This window comes from Arabidopsis thaliana, chromosome 5 (assembly GCF_000001735.4).
Source record: "Arabidopsis thaliana chromosome 5, partial sequence".
NCBI classification, from domain to species: domain Eukaryota; kingdom Viridiplantae; phylum Streptophyta; class Magnoliopsida; order Brassicales; family Brassicaceae; genus Arabidopsis; species Arabidopsis thaliana.
The window spans coordinates 3,688,080-3,701,549 of NC_003076.8; the positions used below are offsets into that span (position 1 = coordinate 3,688,080).

Sequence of the window (13,470 nt, forward strand, 5' to 3'; positions counted from 1 at the left end):
TGCTCATTGTTTAGCTGCTAGTATTTTTTTTTGGTTAAATGTGAAATTATTTATTTATCTGTTATTAATAAAAAATAACAAACAACCAAAATGCTAGAGATTATTAATATGATCAACGTATAGTTGTTTTTGATTTTGTCAACGACCTTTGTTGAAGAGGATGAATATGTGATTTAATACTTAGTGTAACATGAAATATATTAAATATCTGATTGATGATGGTTACTTGTGGTTACGAACTTACGATGATAGAAGTTTGTTTGGTCTAGTCCCCATATCAAGCTTATGTTGATTATTCTAGTTTATTAGTATAATTTAATCTTTATTTTAAATTACTTTTATATGATTTACAATTTTGGATAATGGATCATTTTAGTCTCTTTTTTTTTTTTTTCACTGAAAGATATATTTTATATTCAAGATTGTAACCAAATATACAAAAAGTTAGGATCAAGGACAATCATTCTAGATCAACCACGTTGAATATTACACTAAGCAATACTTCTTTCTTTCTCAAAAAGATGTTTCAGCCAAAAAGGAAATCCGCTTGCTACATACGATTGGCGGCGATCCTCCATTGTCACGCTCTTGGCAATAAGATGAGCTCCAAGATTAGAGCTTCTTACTTCACCACACAATTTCCAATCCAAGATCATTTTAGTCCAAAACCAGATTATTGCTGAAAAGCAAAGCATTCGATTAATTTAAAAATCCGGCAAATTATAATCTTCATATTTTTTCGTTGATACGAGGACGTTCTCCTATCTTCTCCAAGAAAGAAATTTGTATCCTCGAAAGTACTTACTCAGTTACTTGACTTATCAGGTGTTGATGGTTCGAGGGCTGGTTTACTGATCCACGGCCAGGTTAAGTTAACCCATCAAAATTGTAACACGTCCTGGGTTGATATGCGAAATCCACTTTTTATCGTCTAAATGTTTTTGTACGTCCTTCCTATCCCATAGTGGGGGTGGTTGGTTGGGTCCGGCAAATGGATTCTGACCCGATATAAGAATAGAGAACCAATTACTTGGATCGTCGATGGCTTCGTTGAGCTTGGGATTTGTTGTAAAAACTGGTTGCTGTGAAGAGATTATTCAAGACGCCAATTATGTCTCATATACCTTTGTTTTTTAGTGGCCGGTTTCTGATGAGTTTTGGGATGCTTTGCTTTATAACTGATACTTTAATGGATAAAATAAGTTAATTTAATGTTTCTACAGAATAAATGGTTGGTCCATATATGTTTTTGAGAGGGGTAGACAAAATTTTAATTTGAGTTCGACCATGGAGAAGAAATTAATTATTTGCATGTTGTTTTTGTTGCAGTGGAATTTATGGAATATTCTGAAACCGCAAAAAAGTTGAAATGAATCAATAATTCTATTTGATAGATAGTTTAGTGTATTTAGATATATACAATAGAATTTCTTAACTTTGTATTTTATATTGCAACTCAGTAACGATGTAGTTTTAAACTTTTGTCATATTTTAGTTTTCGACCGAAGAGATTATATGGATCGTTACGTTAGATTTGACACTCTTTTGATCATAAGAAAAACGAAACCATAAATGCTGAAAATGATACCAGAAAACTTAATTGCTTACACGACAAATGAAACTGTTGGAATTTTGTGATGTAATAATATTGCAAACGGTACATATTTCATATTATGTCGTGTTTGAGCTCTAATAGTCTCCCTTCATTATTTCACAAAATTCGAGTGTTTATATAGATACGACTTACGAGGTCGTCCAAAGTGGTAACAGTAATTAGTAACACCTTGTTTTATCTGTGTTTTTTTTTTTTTTGTCTTTTCAAAATTTTAAGATTTATATAAGCTCATAAGAAATGACAGCAAAAGATTTTTTTTTCCAAATTTAATTTGGCAATCTATGTTTGACCTATAAAATAATGGAGCATTTTCTAGAAATATTACATTTTGTTCTGTTTTGAAAAGAATAACTAATAGGAGAAAATATTGGTTTTTCTATACCAAATGCTTGTGAAAGTTTTAGAGTATGGTAATCTGAAAACAACACAAAAAGGGTAATTCTTAAATTTTTAAAATTATCTCTATATTTAGTTAAATATTTTTGCTTAGAATTTCATGTTAACGATTTATTATCCATAATGTAAACAATTTTGAAATGCTTCTTTATGTATGCAGCACCAAATACGAATTATCAAAGTTAGTTTGCGGTGTATATATATGAAAATAGTAGTTTAATTTCTTATAGTATATATTAATGTCTAACAATAAGATATTTTTGTTAATCATCTCTAGTTCACATACAATGTCGGTTTTGAACATTAGTTATGATATGACTATTAATACAAATCAATATATTACACACTTCGGTTATGATTAGCATAGACTTGTCATTTGTGTAAGGTAAAGCTGCTCGTGGACGCTTAAGGTGTTGTGAGAAAAAAAAAAAAAAAAGGAAAAAACTAGAAAGAAACTATGCAATTCCAGAAAATTTTCCATTCGTAAAATCTCAGCTAAGACTATCAGCAAAAAATCTTTACCACAAACTAAATGTAGTAATAGTTTATTTTGCAACCAAAAAAAATGTAATTAAAGAAAAACAAAAAAAAACAATGATTTAAAGATTAAAAACGAGAATTATTTTGTAAAATCTTAAATCTCAATATGTAATATATACAACATCTGACTTGGTCAATTACATTTAACTATATCAATGATGTATGTGTCTGTGTGTTTCTTTTTTCAGAAAACAAAGATGCGCTGGATCGTGTGGCTCAGAAGATATGCTTTTTTGGGTTCAAACCAAGATTTTAGGTAATGGCTTAAAAATAGGGTATTCGCCTAGGGATATTGAACAACCTGTCATTATTTAAATCTTACTATCAGATATTGCCTTATGCTCTATGTCGAGACTATAGATTAAATGTTAGAATAATGTGGTTTTATTTATTGAAAATTTAAACAACGGTAAATAAATTGATTTACTTAAAATTGTACCACCAAATTTGTTGAGGGTTTTTCTACATAAACACTACTTCTCTAGAAATATTGTAGTAAGATTAATTTACATAATTTTTAAACCTAATACTAAGAAAGAGCATGACAATTTTTTCTTGATTCGACCACCATCTTCATTGGATCGGTCATTGGTGACATGTTTATACCATTTTAAGATGAAAAATATTATTTCCCCAAATTTATACTCAAAATGGATTTGAAATGTTATTAAAACTCCAGCATAATAAAATAAAACAAAACCATAACTTTTTGCGTAATTAATCATGATCATTTTTTGAGTATTGGTTTTTAATTCCTTAGATACCCATAATGCATTTTATTAATTAAAAAGTGATTATATATAACTTAAAAAAATCAAAAAAACTATTATGAATATAATTTTACTATGAATTTAAATGTAAGAAAGTAAAGTTACAGTAATTTTGAAAAAGGGGTATTCCAGATCTCTAGTGTATATCTCTTATAGGCTTTTAGCATTTATTTGGTTTTCATAACTAAAATGCTATGAAAAAATTAGTATTTTAAAATATAAGATATAAAGATCATGGACGTAAGAAAAAGATATATAATTTTTTTTAATCAATGTAGTTCACATTTAGTGAATATATATTTTTAAATTATTGAAGTTCTGGTAAGAAATAAATATTATAAACAAAATCTAAAAATATATGATTTAAACAAAGCTTTTAAACATTCTCTGGTAATTTTTCTTTTAGCATTAAAGATATGATGCACACACACAAAACACGAACACAAGCGGGAATTTTCATGTTTTGGTGATGGGTTTTGGTGGAAAGTTGGAGTTAACTGATATCATCGTGGTTTGAGGGCTTACGTTGCCACCATAATTACGACCTAGTAGTATCTTCAAACGACAGCTTTAGTTTGATAAAATCATGTATACGTACGTAACAAACACACACATGCATGCATTATCATTATGCATCTGAAAAAAAAATCTAATGATTAGCGAAACAAAAGCTAGCTAGATGATATTGAGGTAGCTAGCTTACGATTTCTCATACACAAAAATCATTTAACGTTGTTCACAGTAGCTTCCACAATTGATTTATATTCTTCTCCTCTTCTTTTTTAATAAAACATGTTACATGTTTCTTACAATAACATTAAGTGTTATCCGTCCGAATCCGGAATCCATCATGAATTCTTGGTTAAGTGAAATACTATTGAAGTTCTATTATATATTTGTTTCCGGTTGGTTTTTATGCTTACACATGTTTGTGCATTTTTTCGTTATGTGAAATTAACAATCTTTCTTTAGCATCTAATCAAAATTAACTGGTAAATCTTCAACACAAAAAGCCAAGCACGAACGAGTACATATCGTTTGCTTTGCGTTTGGCGTTTATGTTTCTTTTAAAACAGAATGCAATAATTAAAGTCACAGTCCTCATTTCCGGAAAAGAAATTTAGAGGTTGGCGATGAGTTTAGTGAGATCATATGGATCGAAAACTATGAATTTAATTGATATACAAACAGATTAATGTGTGGACCATCTCGAGAACCAAACATATCGTTGATAAGTGTTTCGTCTAGCAGCTAACACATTTCAACATAGTGAACCGTACGCAACCTGGGTGTCTAAACGTATCACACCCATTATATTTTCTATCTAGCTCGAATGCTTATAAGGAATTTCAATGGCCCACAGAGAATGCGTGTATAATTAAATACGTGTTTTTCCAATATCTGAATAGTCTTTATATGGCCCACGAAGCAAATCAACAGGCAATATTACCACTCTTACTTGATTAATGAGCATTTTTATTTTCAAGTCTGCCTCTAAAGTGATCTCTTCGTATCTGGTGTTCACCCTTAAGCTGAAGAAACTCTTATCATCTAACACTTCTTTATAATTACGAAACTTCAGATATTCGATATACTGTTGTTTTAGCTTTAGAATCAATCGTTGATGTATATGTGAAAACATATATAGGTCATTAGTATTGATTCAGAACTAATTAATTTTCCAAAATAAACATCAAGTGAGCTTTCTTCACAGAATGTATCTAACATTTTTTTTTTTTGGGTAAAATCTAATATTTTGTTGTCGATGAATAAAAAGACTTCCAAGGTTCCAACATTAGGTTCATCGGGTTATTAAATAATCGCTGATAATAGATACATCTAATAGAGAACTTAGGTTAATTTAACAAATAAAAAATGGTTAACCAAGTGAGATAAGTTATCATCTAATGGACGTATCAACAATTAAAGCCAAACGATTGTGGTTCCCAACTGAAGTTATGAGTTGAAAATTAAGTATTTTTATAACGGAGATCAAACGAACTCAAAGGAATTTGTAACATAATATAATGAATGATACACATCGATGCATGAAAGTGAGTATATAAGCATATAAATACATGAATAAATAGATATGATGATGTTGGGGTGTGTGTAAGAAGTAAAAATCCAAGAGTTAAAAAGGGGAGAGAGAGAGAAGGTTGATGTGGTTGTCGAGATGCTAACAGAGAGGCACATGCAAAGCTTAAATGATGGTATCGCTGGTGGCCAAAGCATCTCCTTAAAGCTGTCCTTTTTCATCTTAAGTCCTCTTTTTTTATTTCCCCTTTGCTACCGCTTCACTCTTTCTCTCTCTATATTTTGCATACATATATTTATATACTAATGTGTTAATCAACTTGTGTAATATACCTTACTTATGTGCAGTTGTGCACGTATGCAGACCTAAAAGTGTATCAATTAATTTATATATATATATATAAATATAATCTCCTTTTTTTGAGTTACAAATACGTTTGAAGATAATATTCAAAACTATGTGAATCTTGATTTATACGGTCGAGAAAAAATGTTAGGTTGGTTGAAGATAGGTTCCGTTCCGCCCTTAATATATCTTATACAAAAAGATAAGATCATTACGAATATGTGCTCAATTCCTTTTCCATAAAGTTGGGTATTAAATTATGAATATTATCTAGAAATTTTAGAGGGGTGTATATAGTGTGCTATTTTCGTGATAAAAGTAAATAATGCATCCAAAATTCAAAGTGGATCATTAACACGTTTTGGTATATACATCACAATTTGTCAAACCCGTAATTAATTGCGCCAAACAAGAAAAAATGATCTTATGGGGCAAAAGTAAATCACATATATGGCAGTGGGAAGAAAAAAGGAGATTATATTTTTCCCCTAAAATAGACTAAAGTAACAAACCTAAATTTCTCTGGAAAGAATTATATCATAAAACCTCGAAGCCGACAAAAACTAAGAAAAAAAAAAACAATTTACCGAAGAAAGAATATTATTAAAAAATACAGGAACAAGGAGAGAGAAATGTGTTATAAAGGATAAAGCCCACTAAAGGTCATTCACTTATCTAACTGTATACTATTATTTTCTTCGAGGCAATATATAAAATTTACTTGATCTAGTAATTTATTTTCACTAAGGTTTAGTATTCTTATACATTTGTATAATAGTTAACACAACTTAACGATACTTACTTCTAATATGTATCAACACGTACGTACAGAGCCACGTAAAGAAAAAAAACACACACACAATCGCTGTCGAACAGTTAAATCCCGAATCTAGATTTGTATTAGTTATCTAATCGTATTATTGTTAATTCCGAAAGTAGAGTCAACATCCAATTAATTGCTTTATCAAATATCGAATATGCAAAAGGTCTAAAGAAAAACAAAGTTTTTTTTTGTTGTTAAACTTTGCTTACATCATAGGTATCCCATTAGGTTGGTGTACCATGTGATGATTCTACCACCGAAAAAACAGAAGCCAATATTAAAAAATACATCTATATAGTACATGTACAATAACAATAATTAAGGATTATTGTATTATATTTTAAGAAAAAAACTAAATAGGGTTATGTGAACCAGACTTTTTTTAACACTTTTACTGTGGTAAACTTTGGAAAGGGAAAAAAGAGTGTTAGGGTTAATATATGTATATATAATTCATTTATTGGGGAAATGGGCTCATCTAGGGTAACATCACCTACCCATACAATTTTATCATGCTTTTAGGGCTTTTATTTATCTCACTGGTCCCTCAATTCCTCCACTCTCTCTTCCCTTCGCGTGAACAACACGCTCCAATGTCTCCCCTTCGTATGTGCCGACGCTCCTTACCTCTCCGCGCCACGGACGAAACGTGCCCACACGCGAAAAGTAAACGCCGTGACATCCACGCGCCTAGGGTTTTCTTTTCATCAGGACACAAGTGAAAAATGGGTTGTGATAAGAACCGCACATTGCGGCCACGTGGTTAATTCTCATTGGTTTCTTGTGCCCCATCCTATCACACACAAAAACGTCTAATACGATTTAAATAAAAATCGGGTTCTTTCCTAATATAAAGAAAAACACTGAGATCTTTTACTTAATCTTGTTGTTTAATTTCTGGATACTGTTCCCCTAAGCCAGCTATTTTCTACTAATGCTCAGATTTCTTTCTTAACTAAACATATGCATAAAATTTTCTCCTTTTATTCACTTTTGACAGATACAGAGATACAAAGAACAGATACAGAGATGTACAAATACAGATACGTGTACACAATAGAAGTAAAAAGATACGTAACTTTGTTTCGTGTAATTGGAAATAGGCAGACCAGATGGTGACATGGCATTGTCATGTTCCATAGATGAGTTGTTCTTTTTTTAATATAAAATTATTACAATAAATTAATAAAAAGATTATTTTATTGAAATTAAAACCCTTATATCGACGCAAAGCCAAACAAAAAAAAAACCCTCATTTCAAGGATAAGAGAGCTCCACTTTCTCTCTCCTCTCCTTTCTCCAACAGTCTCTCTCTACAAGCCATAGGAAAAAAAAAAAAGTCCCCCTTTCTCTCTCCCTCCCCTTTCGTCTTAGGGTTTCTCGAAAATTCGCAGTCAAATTCTACTCATCTCCCGACGAATCCATCCTTCAAGCTCATCTAATCTTCTTCTCCGTAGCTTTCTCAATCTACCGATATAGTTTTTATCCCTTGCCGCTTAAGATCGAGCTCGAATCTCGCAACCCCTTTTAATCCCTAATTTCTGGTCGGATTAACCCAGGTGCGTTGTTTCCGACATGAATCTCAGATGTGTTTCGATTTAAGGTTTGAGCTAAGGTTTGATCTTGTTGGGTTGAGATTTGGTCTGACTTGTAGCTGACTTCGTGTCTTTTAAGCTTCACTGTTCATTTATACGTCTATCTTCCTCGGAAACTCTTGATGTTCTTACTTTTTTTTTTTTTTTTTTTTTTTGGGGTTTCGTCTTCACGGACTATTCACGTGCGGATAGATCTGACCCGTATTAATTGGTGGGTCTTGGTTAATCTTTGTTAATCACATACGGTTAATTTAAGTGGTTTATTATCTTTTAATTTTGTTCTAATTTTGATTTTAAACCCTAAATTACGCTGATTAATAATTTGACCTTTCTTGGGTTTTGTAATTCCGAAATTATATTGAATCTGGTCCGATCTTCTTTTTTCTTTTGCTGGTCATGTAGATAAGGTTACAGCTTTGGGGTTTCTCGTCTGTCTGAAAAACCCTAATTTTAGGTCGTCTAAGTTTAGGTTTACTTACATGTTAATTGTTAAATGTATAAAATTCACTTGCACGATTAATTTTTTGTTATATTAGCGTAATTGAATTGAGATGCTAGTATAGAATTTCATTCTTGATTTTATGTAGACCTTAGGGTTTAATTTTTTTTTATTTGCCGTGTAATTGTGAAGTTTGATGTTGGTTATGAATGTTATTTTATGTGGGATATTCATGTGAAATGCTTTAACACTATGTTATAGATTAGTTATATTTATTGCTTGAATAAATTTAGAGTTATATTTGGTGTCGTATATATGGAAAGTTAAGATTTATGTCTTGATATACAACAATAATGTGATCATTAAGCACAATTATACGATGTGTTATATAACTTGTTTTGATGTGTTGCTTTTGTAGCTCTAGTTGCGGAGAGAGTATAATGGTGTATGAAAGTTAATCATCACTGAGGCATAGTATCTATCTCCTTCAAGCAAATCAATGGGATCTTCCATCAAGATCAACTCAATATCCATAGATCTCGCAGGTGCTGCCAACGAGATTGATATGGTGAAATGTGATCATTTTTCCATGCGGTGAGTATAGTTTGTTGACCTTATATCATCAACCTCTCTTGCTAGAGTATGTTTATATAGTAGCAAGCTACAAGATGAAATGACATGAATAACCAGTTTTTCTTCTCTGCAGTGGATTCGTAGCTGAAACTCGTGAGAGAGACCTTAGAAAATGTTGGCCGTTTTCAGAAGAGAGTGTTAGTTTAGTAGACCAACAAAGCTATACTCTTCCTACTTTATCTGTTCCAAAGTTTAGATGGTGGCATTGTATGAGCTGCATCAAAGATATAGATGCTCATGGGCCAAAAGGTATATCACATTTCCAATATTGTTTTTTATGTGTCTAAAGACGTGTCTACTTGAACTTATGCATTTTGAGTTGCTTGCAGATTGTGGACTGCATTCAAACTCAAAAGCTATTGGAAACTCTTCTGTTATCGAAAGTAAAAGCAAGTTCAATTCGCTAACTATCATTGATCACGAGAAAGAAAAGAAAACTGATATTGCAGGTATGCATCTGCTGAGTCTTGGTTCAGTTTCATAATCCATAGCAAAATCTTAATCATTTTGTATTATCATGTTTTTCAGATAATGCTATTGAGGAGAAAGTGGGTGTAAACTGTGAGAATGATGATCAGACAGGTAAAGTTTTCTCTGGTCAAGCAAATTATGTTTTCTCTGATGATCTCATGATGCGGAATACTAATTTCTTAAAGCTTCAACAACTGCAGCTACTACGTTTCTCAAGAAAGCACGTGGTCGACCTATGGGTGCTTCTAATGTTAGGAGCAAGAGCAGAAAGCTTGTGAGTCCGGAGCAGGTAGGAAACAACAGATCTAAAGAAAAACTAAACAAACCATCGATGGATATTAGCAGCTGGAAAGAGAAACAAAATGTGGATCAGGCTGTGACAACGTTCGGCTCATCTGAAATTGCTGGTGTGGTTGAGGATACACCACCTAAGGCAACCAAGAATCATAAAGGCATTCGCGGTCTGATGGAATGCGATAACGGGTCATCAGAAAGTATAAATCTTGCTATGAGTGGGTTGCAGCGTAGGAAATCTCGCAAGGTTCGTCTACTCAGTGAGTTGCTTGGTAATACAAAAACCAGTGGTGGTAGTAACATCAGAAAAGAAGAGTCTGCTTTGAAGAAGGAATCAGTTAGAGGTCGAAAAAGAAAGTTGTTACCTGAAAACAATTATGTCAGCCGGATATTGAGTACAATGGGTGCAACCTCTGAAAATGCTTCCAAAAGTTGTGACTCTGATCAAGGTAATAGTGAATCAACTGATAGTGGGTTTGACAGAACTCCATTTAAGGGTAAGCAGAGAAACAGAAGATTTCAGGTTGTTGACGAGTTTGTACCATCACTTCCTTGTGAAACTTCACAAGAAGGTATCAAGGAGCATGATGCAGATCCTAGTAAGAGATCAACTCCTGCGCACTCTTTATTCACTGGAAACGATTCTGTTCCTTGTCCTCCGGGTACTCAGAGAACAGAGAGGAAGCTCAGTTTACCCAAGAAGAAGACAAAGAAGCCTGTAATCGATAATGGGAAGAGCACTGTGATCAGTTTTAGTAACGGCATTGATGGAAGTCAAGTTAACTCGCATACTGGTCCTTCCATGAACACAGTATCCCAAACTCGAGACTTATTGAATGGGAAAAGGGTGGGCGGTTTATTTGACAACCGTTTGGCTTCAGATGGATATTTCAGAAAATATCTCTCTCAGGTTAATGATAAGCCGATAACATCTTTGCATTTGCAAGACAATGATTATGTGAGGTCAAGAGACGCGGAACCAAACTGTCTTCGAGATTTTAGTTCCTCTTCTAAATCCAGCTCAGGTGGATGGTTGAGAACTGGAGTAGATATTGTTGACTTCAGAAACAACAACCACAATACAAACAGATCGTCTTTCTCGAACTTGAAGCTAAGATACCCCCCTTCTTCTACTGAAGTTGCGGATTTATCTCGGGTGCTGCAAAAGGTACAAGCTTTGCATCTATTTTTCTTCAATCGCCATGCTTTCTCATTCTGTTTTCCAACTTGCACCTATTCTTGTATATTCCAAACTGGTGTGCTTCAGTGATTGGATCAGGATGATAACGGGATTGATTTACTTGGCAGGATGCTTCTGGTGCAGATAGAAAGGGGAAGACTGTTATGGTCCAAGAACATCATGGAGCACCAAGAAGCCAAAGTCACGATAGAAAGGAGACTACGACTGAAGAGCAAAACAACGATGATATTCCAATGGAGATAGTGGAGCTCATGGCCAAAAACCAGTACGAGAGGTGTCTTCCCGACAAAGAAGAAGATGTTAGCAACAAACAGCCATCACAAGAAACAGCACACAAATCCAAGAATGCTCTACTGATTGATCTCAATGAAACCTACGATAACGGGATCTCACTTGAGGACAACAACACATCAAGACCACCAAAACCGTGTAGTAGCAACGCAAGGAGGGAAGAACATTTTCCTATGGGAAGACAGCAGAACTCTCATGACTTCTTCCCAATAAGTCAGCCTTATGTGCCTTCTCCGTTTGGGATCTTTCCTCCTACCCAAGAAAACCGAGCCAGCTCCATCCGGTTTTCTGGTCACAACTGTCAGTGGCTTGGGAATTTGCCAACTGTGGGTAATCAGAACCCTTCTCCATCCTCATTTCGGGTATTACGTGCTTGTGATACTTGCCAGAGTGTTCCTAATCAATACAGAGAAGCTTCTCATCCAATTTGGCCATCTTCCATGATACCACCACAGAGTCAATACAAGCCAGTTTCTTTAAATATTAATCAGTCAACAAATCCGGGTACGCTTTCACAGGCATCTAACAATGAAAATACATGGAACCTCAACTTTGTTGCTGCCAACGGGAAGCAAAAATGTGGGCCTAATCCAGAATTTTCATTTGGCTGCAAACATGCTGCTGGGGTTAGTAGTAGTAGTAGTAGGCCAATAGATAACTTTTCTAGTGAGAGCTCTATACCGGCATTGCATCTACTCAGCCTTCTGGATCCTCGCCTGAGGTCAACGACTCCCGCTGACCAACACGGAAACACTAAATTTACTAAAAGACATTTTCCGCCAGCCAACCAGTCCAAAGAGTTTATAGAGCTTCAAACAGGGGACTCTAGTAAGTCAGCCTACTCAACTAAGCAGATACCTTTTGATCTATACAGCAAGAGATTCACACAAGAGCCTTCCCGGAAGAGTTTCCCCATCACTCCACCTATTGGGACGTCTTCACTTTCATTTCAAAATGCTTCATGGAGTCCTCATCATCAAGAGAAGAAAACCAAGAGAAAAGACACCTTTGCTCCTGTTTACAATACTCATGAAAAGCCGGTGTTTGCAAGCAGCAACGACCAAGCGAAGTTCCAGCTGCTGGGAGCATCGAATTCCATGATGCTTCCTTTGAAATTTCACATGACGGATAAAGAAAAGAAACAAAAGAGAAAAGCAGAGAGCTGCAATAACAATGCCTCTGCGGGACCTGTGAAGAACAGTTCTGGACCCATTGTGTGCAGCGTCAATAGAAACCCTGCTGATTTCACCATTCCTGAACCTGGGAATGTTTACATGTTAACGGGTGAACATCTGAAAGTCCGTAAACGCACAACCTTCAAGAAAAAGCCAGCCGTGTGTAAGCAGGACGCAATGAAGCAGACCAAGAAGCCGGTTTGTCCACCTACACAAAATGCCTAAAGATATACAATGTGTGTGGGAGGGATTTGTGCAGGTAAGTTGCTAGGACTATCTGTTTCTAATTCTTTAGTTTTGGGATTTACTTGGTTCGTCTGAAATCAATGACTTAAAGAAATCTGCACCTTACTAAGTGTTTCTTTTTGCATTTACATTAGTTAGAACTGCAAAAGGTTAGGTTTTATGTTAAAGCCTAGGGTTTAGAACAGAGTTTTATCAGTCTCTTCATCAAATCTTTGTCTCCAGCTCTAACAAAACAATTTTCTCTTTAGTTCATTGTGAAACAGATACTGAGGCAGAGGGATTAACAGATGGAGAGGGATACAAAGAGAGGGAGAGAGACAGAGACAGAGAAAGAGAAAGAGAGATCATTCCTATTGAAAACAAGAATAAGTCAGACAGGAAACATTAAAATGCAAATCTTCCTCATGTTCTTGGTCTCTGGTCTTAAAAACATATCTTTGCTTATGGTTTGTTCAAGCATACTTGGGAACCATTCAGCTTGTGTATATATTTAAATGACTGTAGTACCCCTGATAGGCCTTGTTGTTTTTTGTTTGTTTTTTTGGGAAATACTAGATACCTTTCAGCTGGCGTTATATATATATTTAGTCTTTATTTA

General features: G+C 34.3%; 1 protein-coding gene across 3 annotated transcripts; it reads left to right on the forward strand.

Moving 5' to 3' along the window:
- Window positions 1-7,712: 7,712 nt before the first annotated feature.
- EMF1 (embryonic flower 1 (EMF1)) lies at window positions 7,713-13,470 on the forward strand. 3 transcript variants are annotated; one of them, NM_001343200.1, is made up of 8 exons: window positions 7,713-8,333; window positions 8,980-9,155; window positions 9,268-9,443; window positions 9,524-9,643; window positions 9,723-9,776; window positions 9,866-11,127; window positions 11,268-12,885; window positions 13,121-13,470. In NM_001343200.1, the coding sequence occupies exons 2-7, from the start codon at window positions 9,061-9,063 to the stop codon at window positions 12,849-12,851; spliced, it is 3,291 nt and encodes a 1,096-aa protein (NP_001330242.1). In that variant the 5' UTR covers window positions 7,713-8,333; window positions 8,980-9,060; the 3' UTR covers window positions 12,852-12,885; window positions 13,121-13,470. The 3 variants fall into 3 exon arrangements, with proteins under 3 accessions (NP_001330242.1, NP_196714.1, NP_001330243.1); NM_121191.4 differs by having other exon boundaries at window positions 7,713-8,086; NM_001343201.1 differs by having other exon boundaries at window positions 7,744-8,086; window positions 11,268-13,470.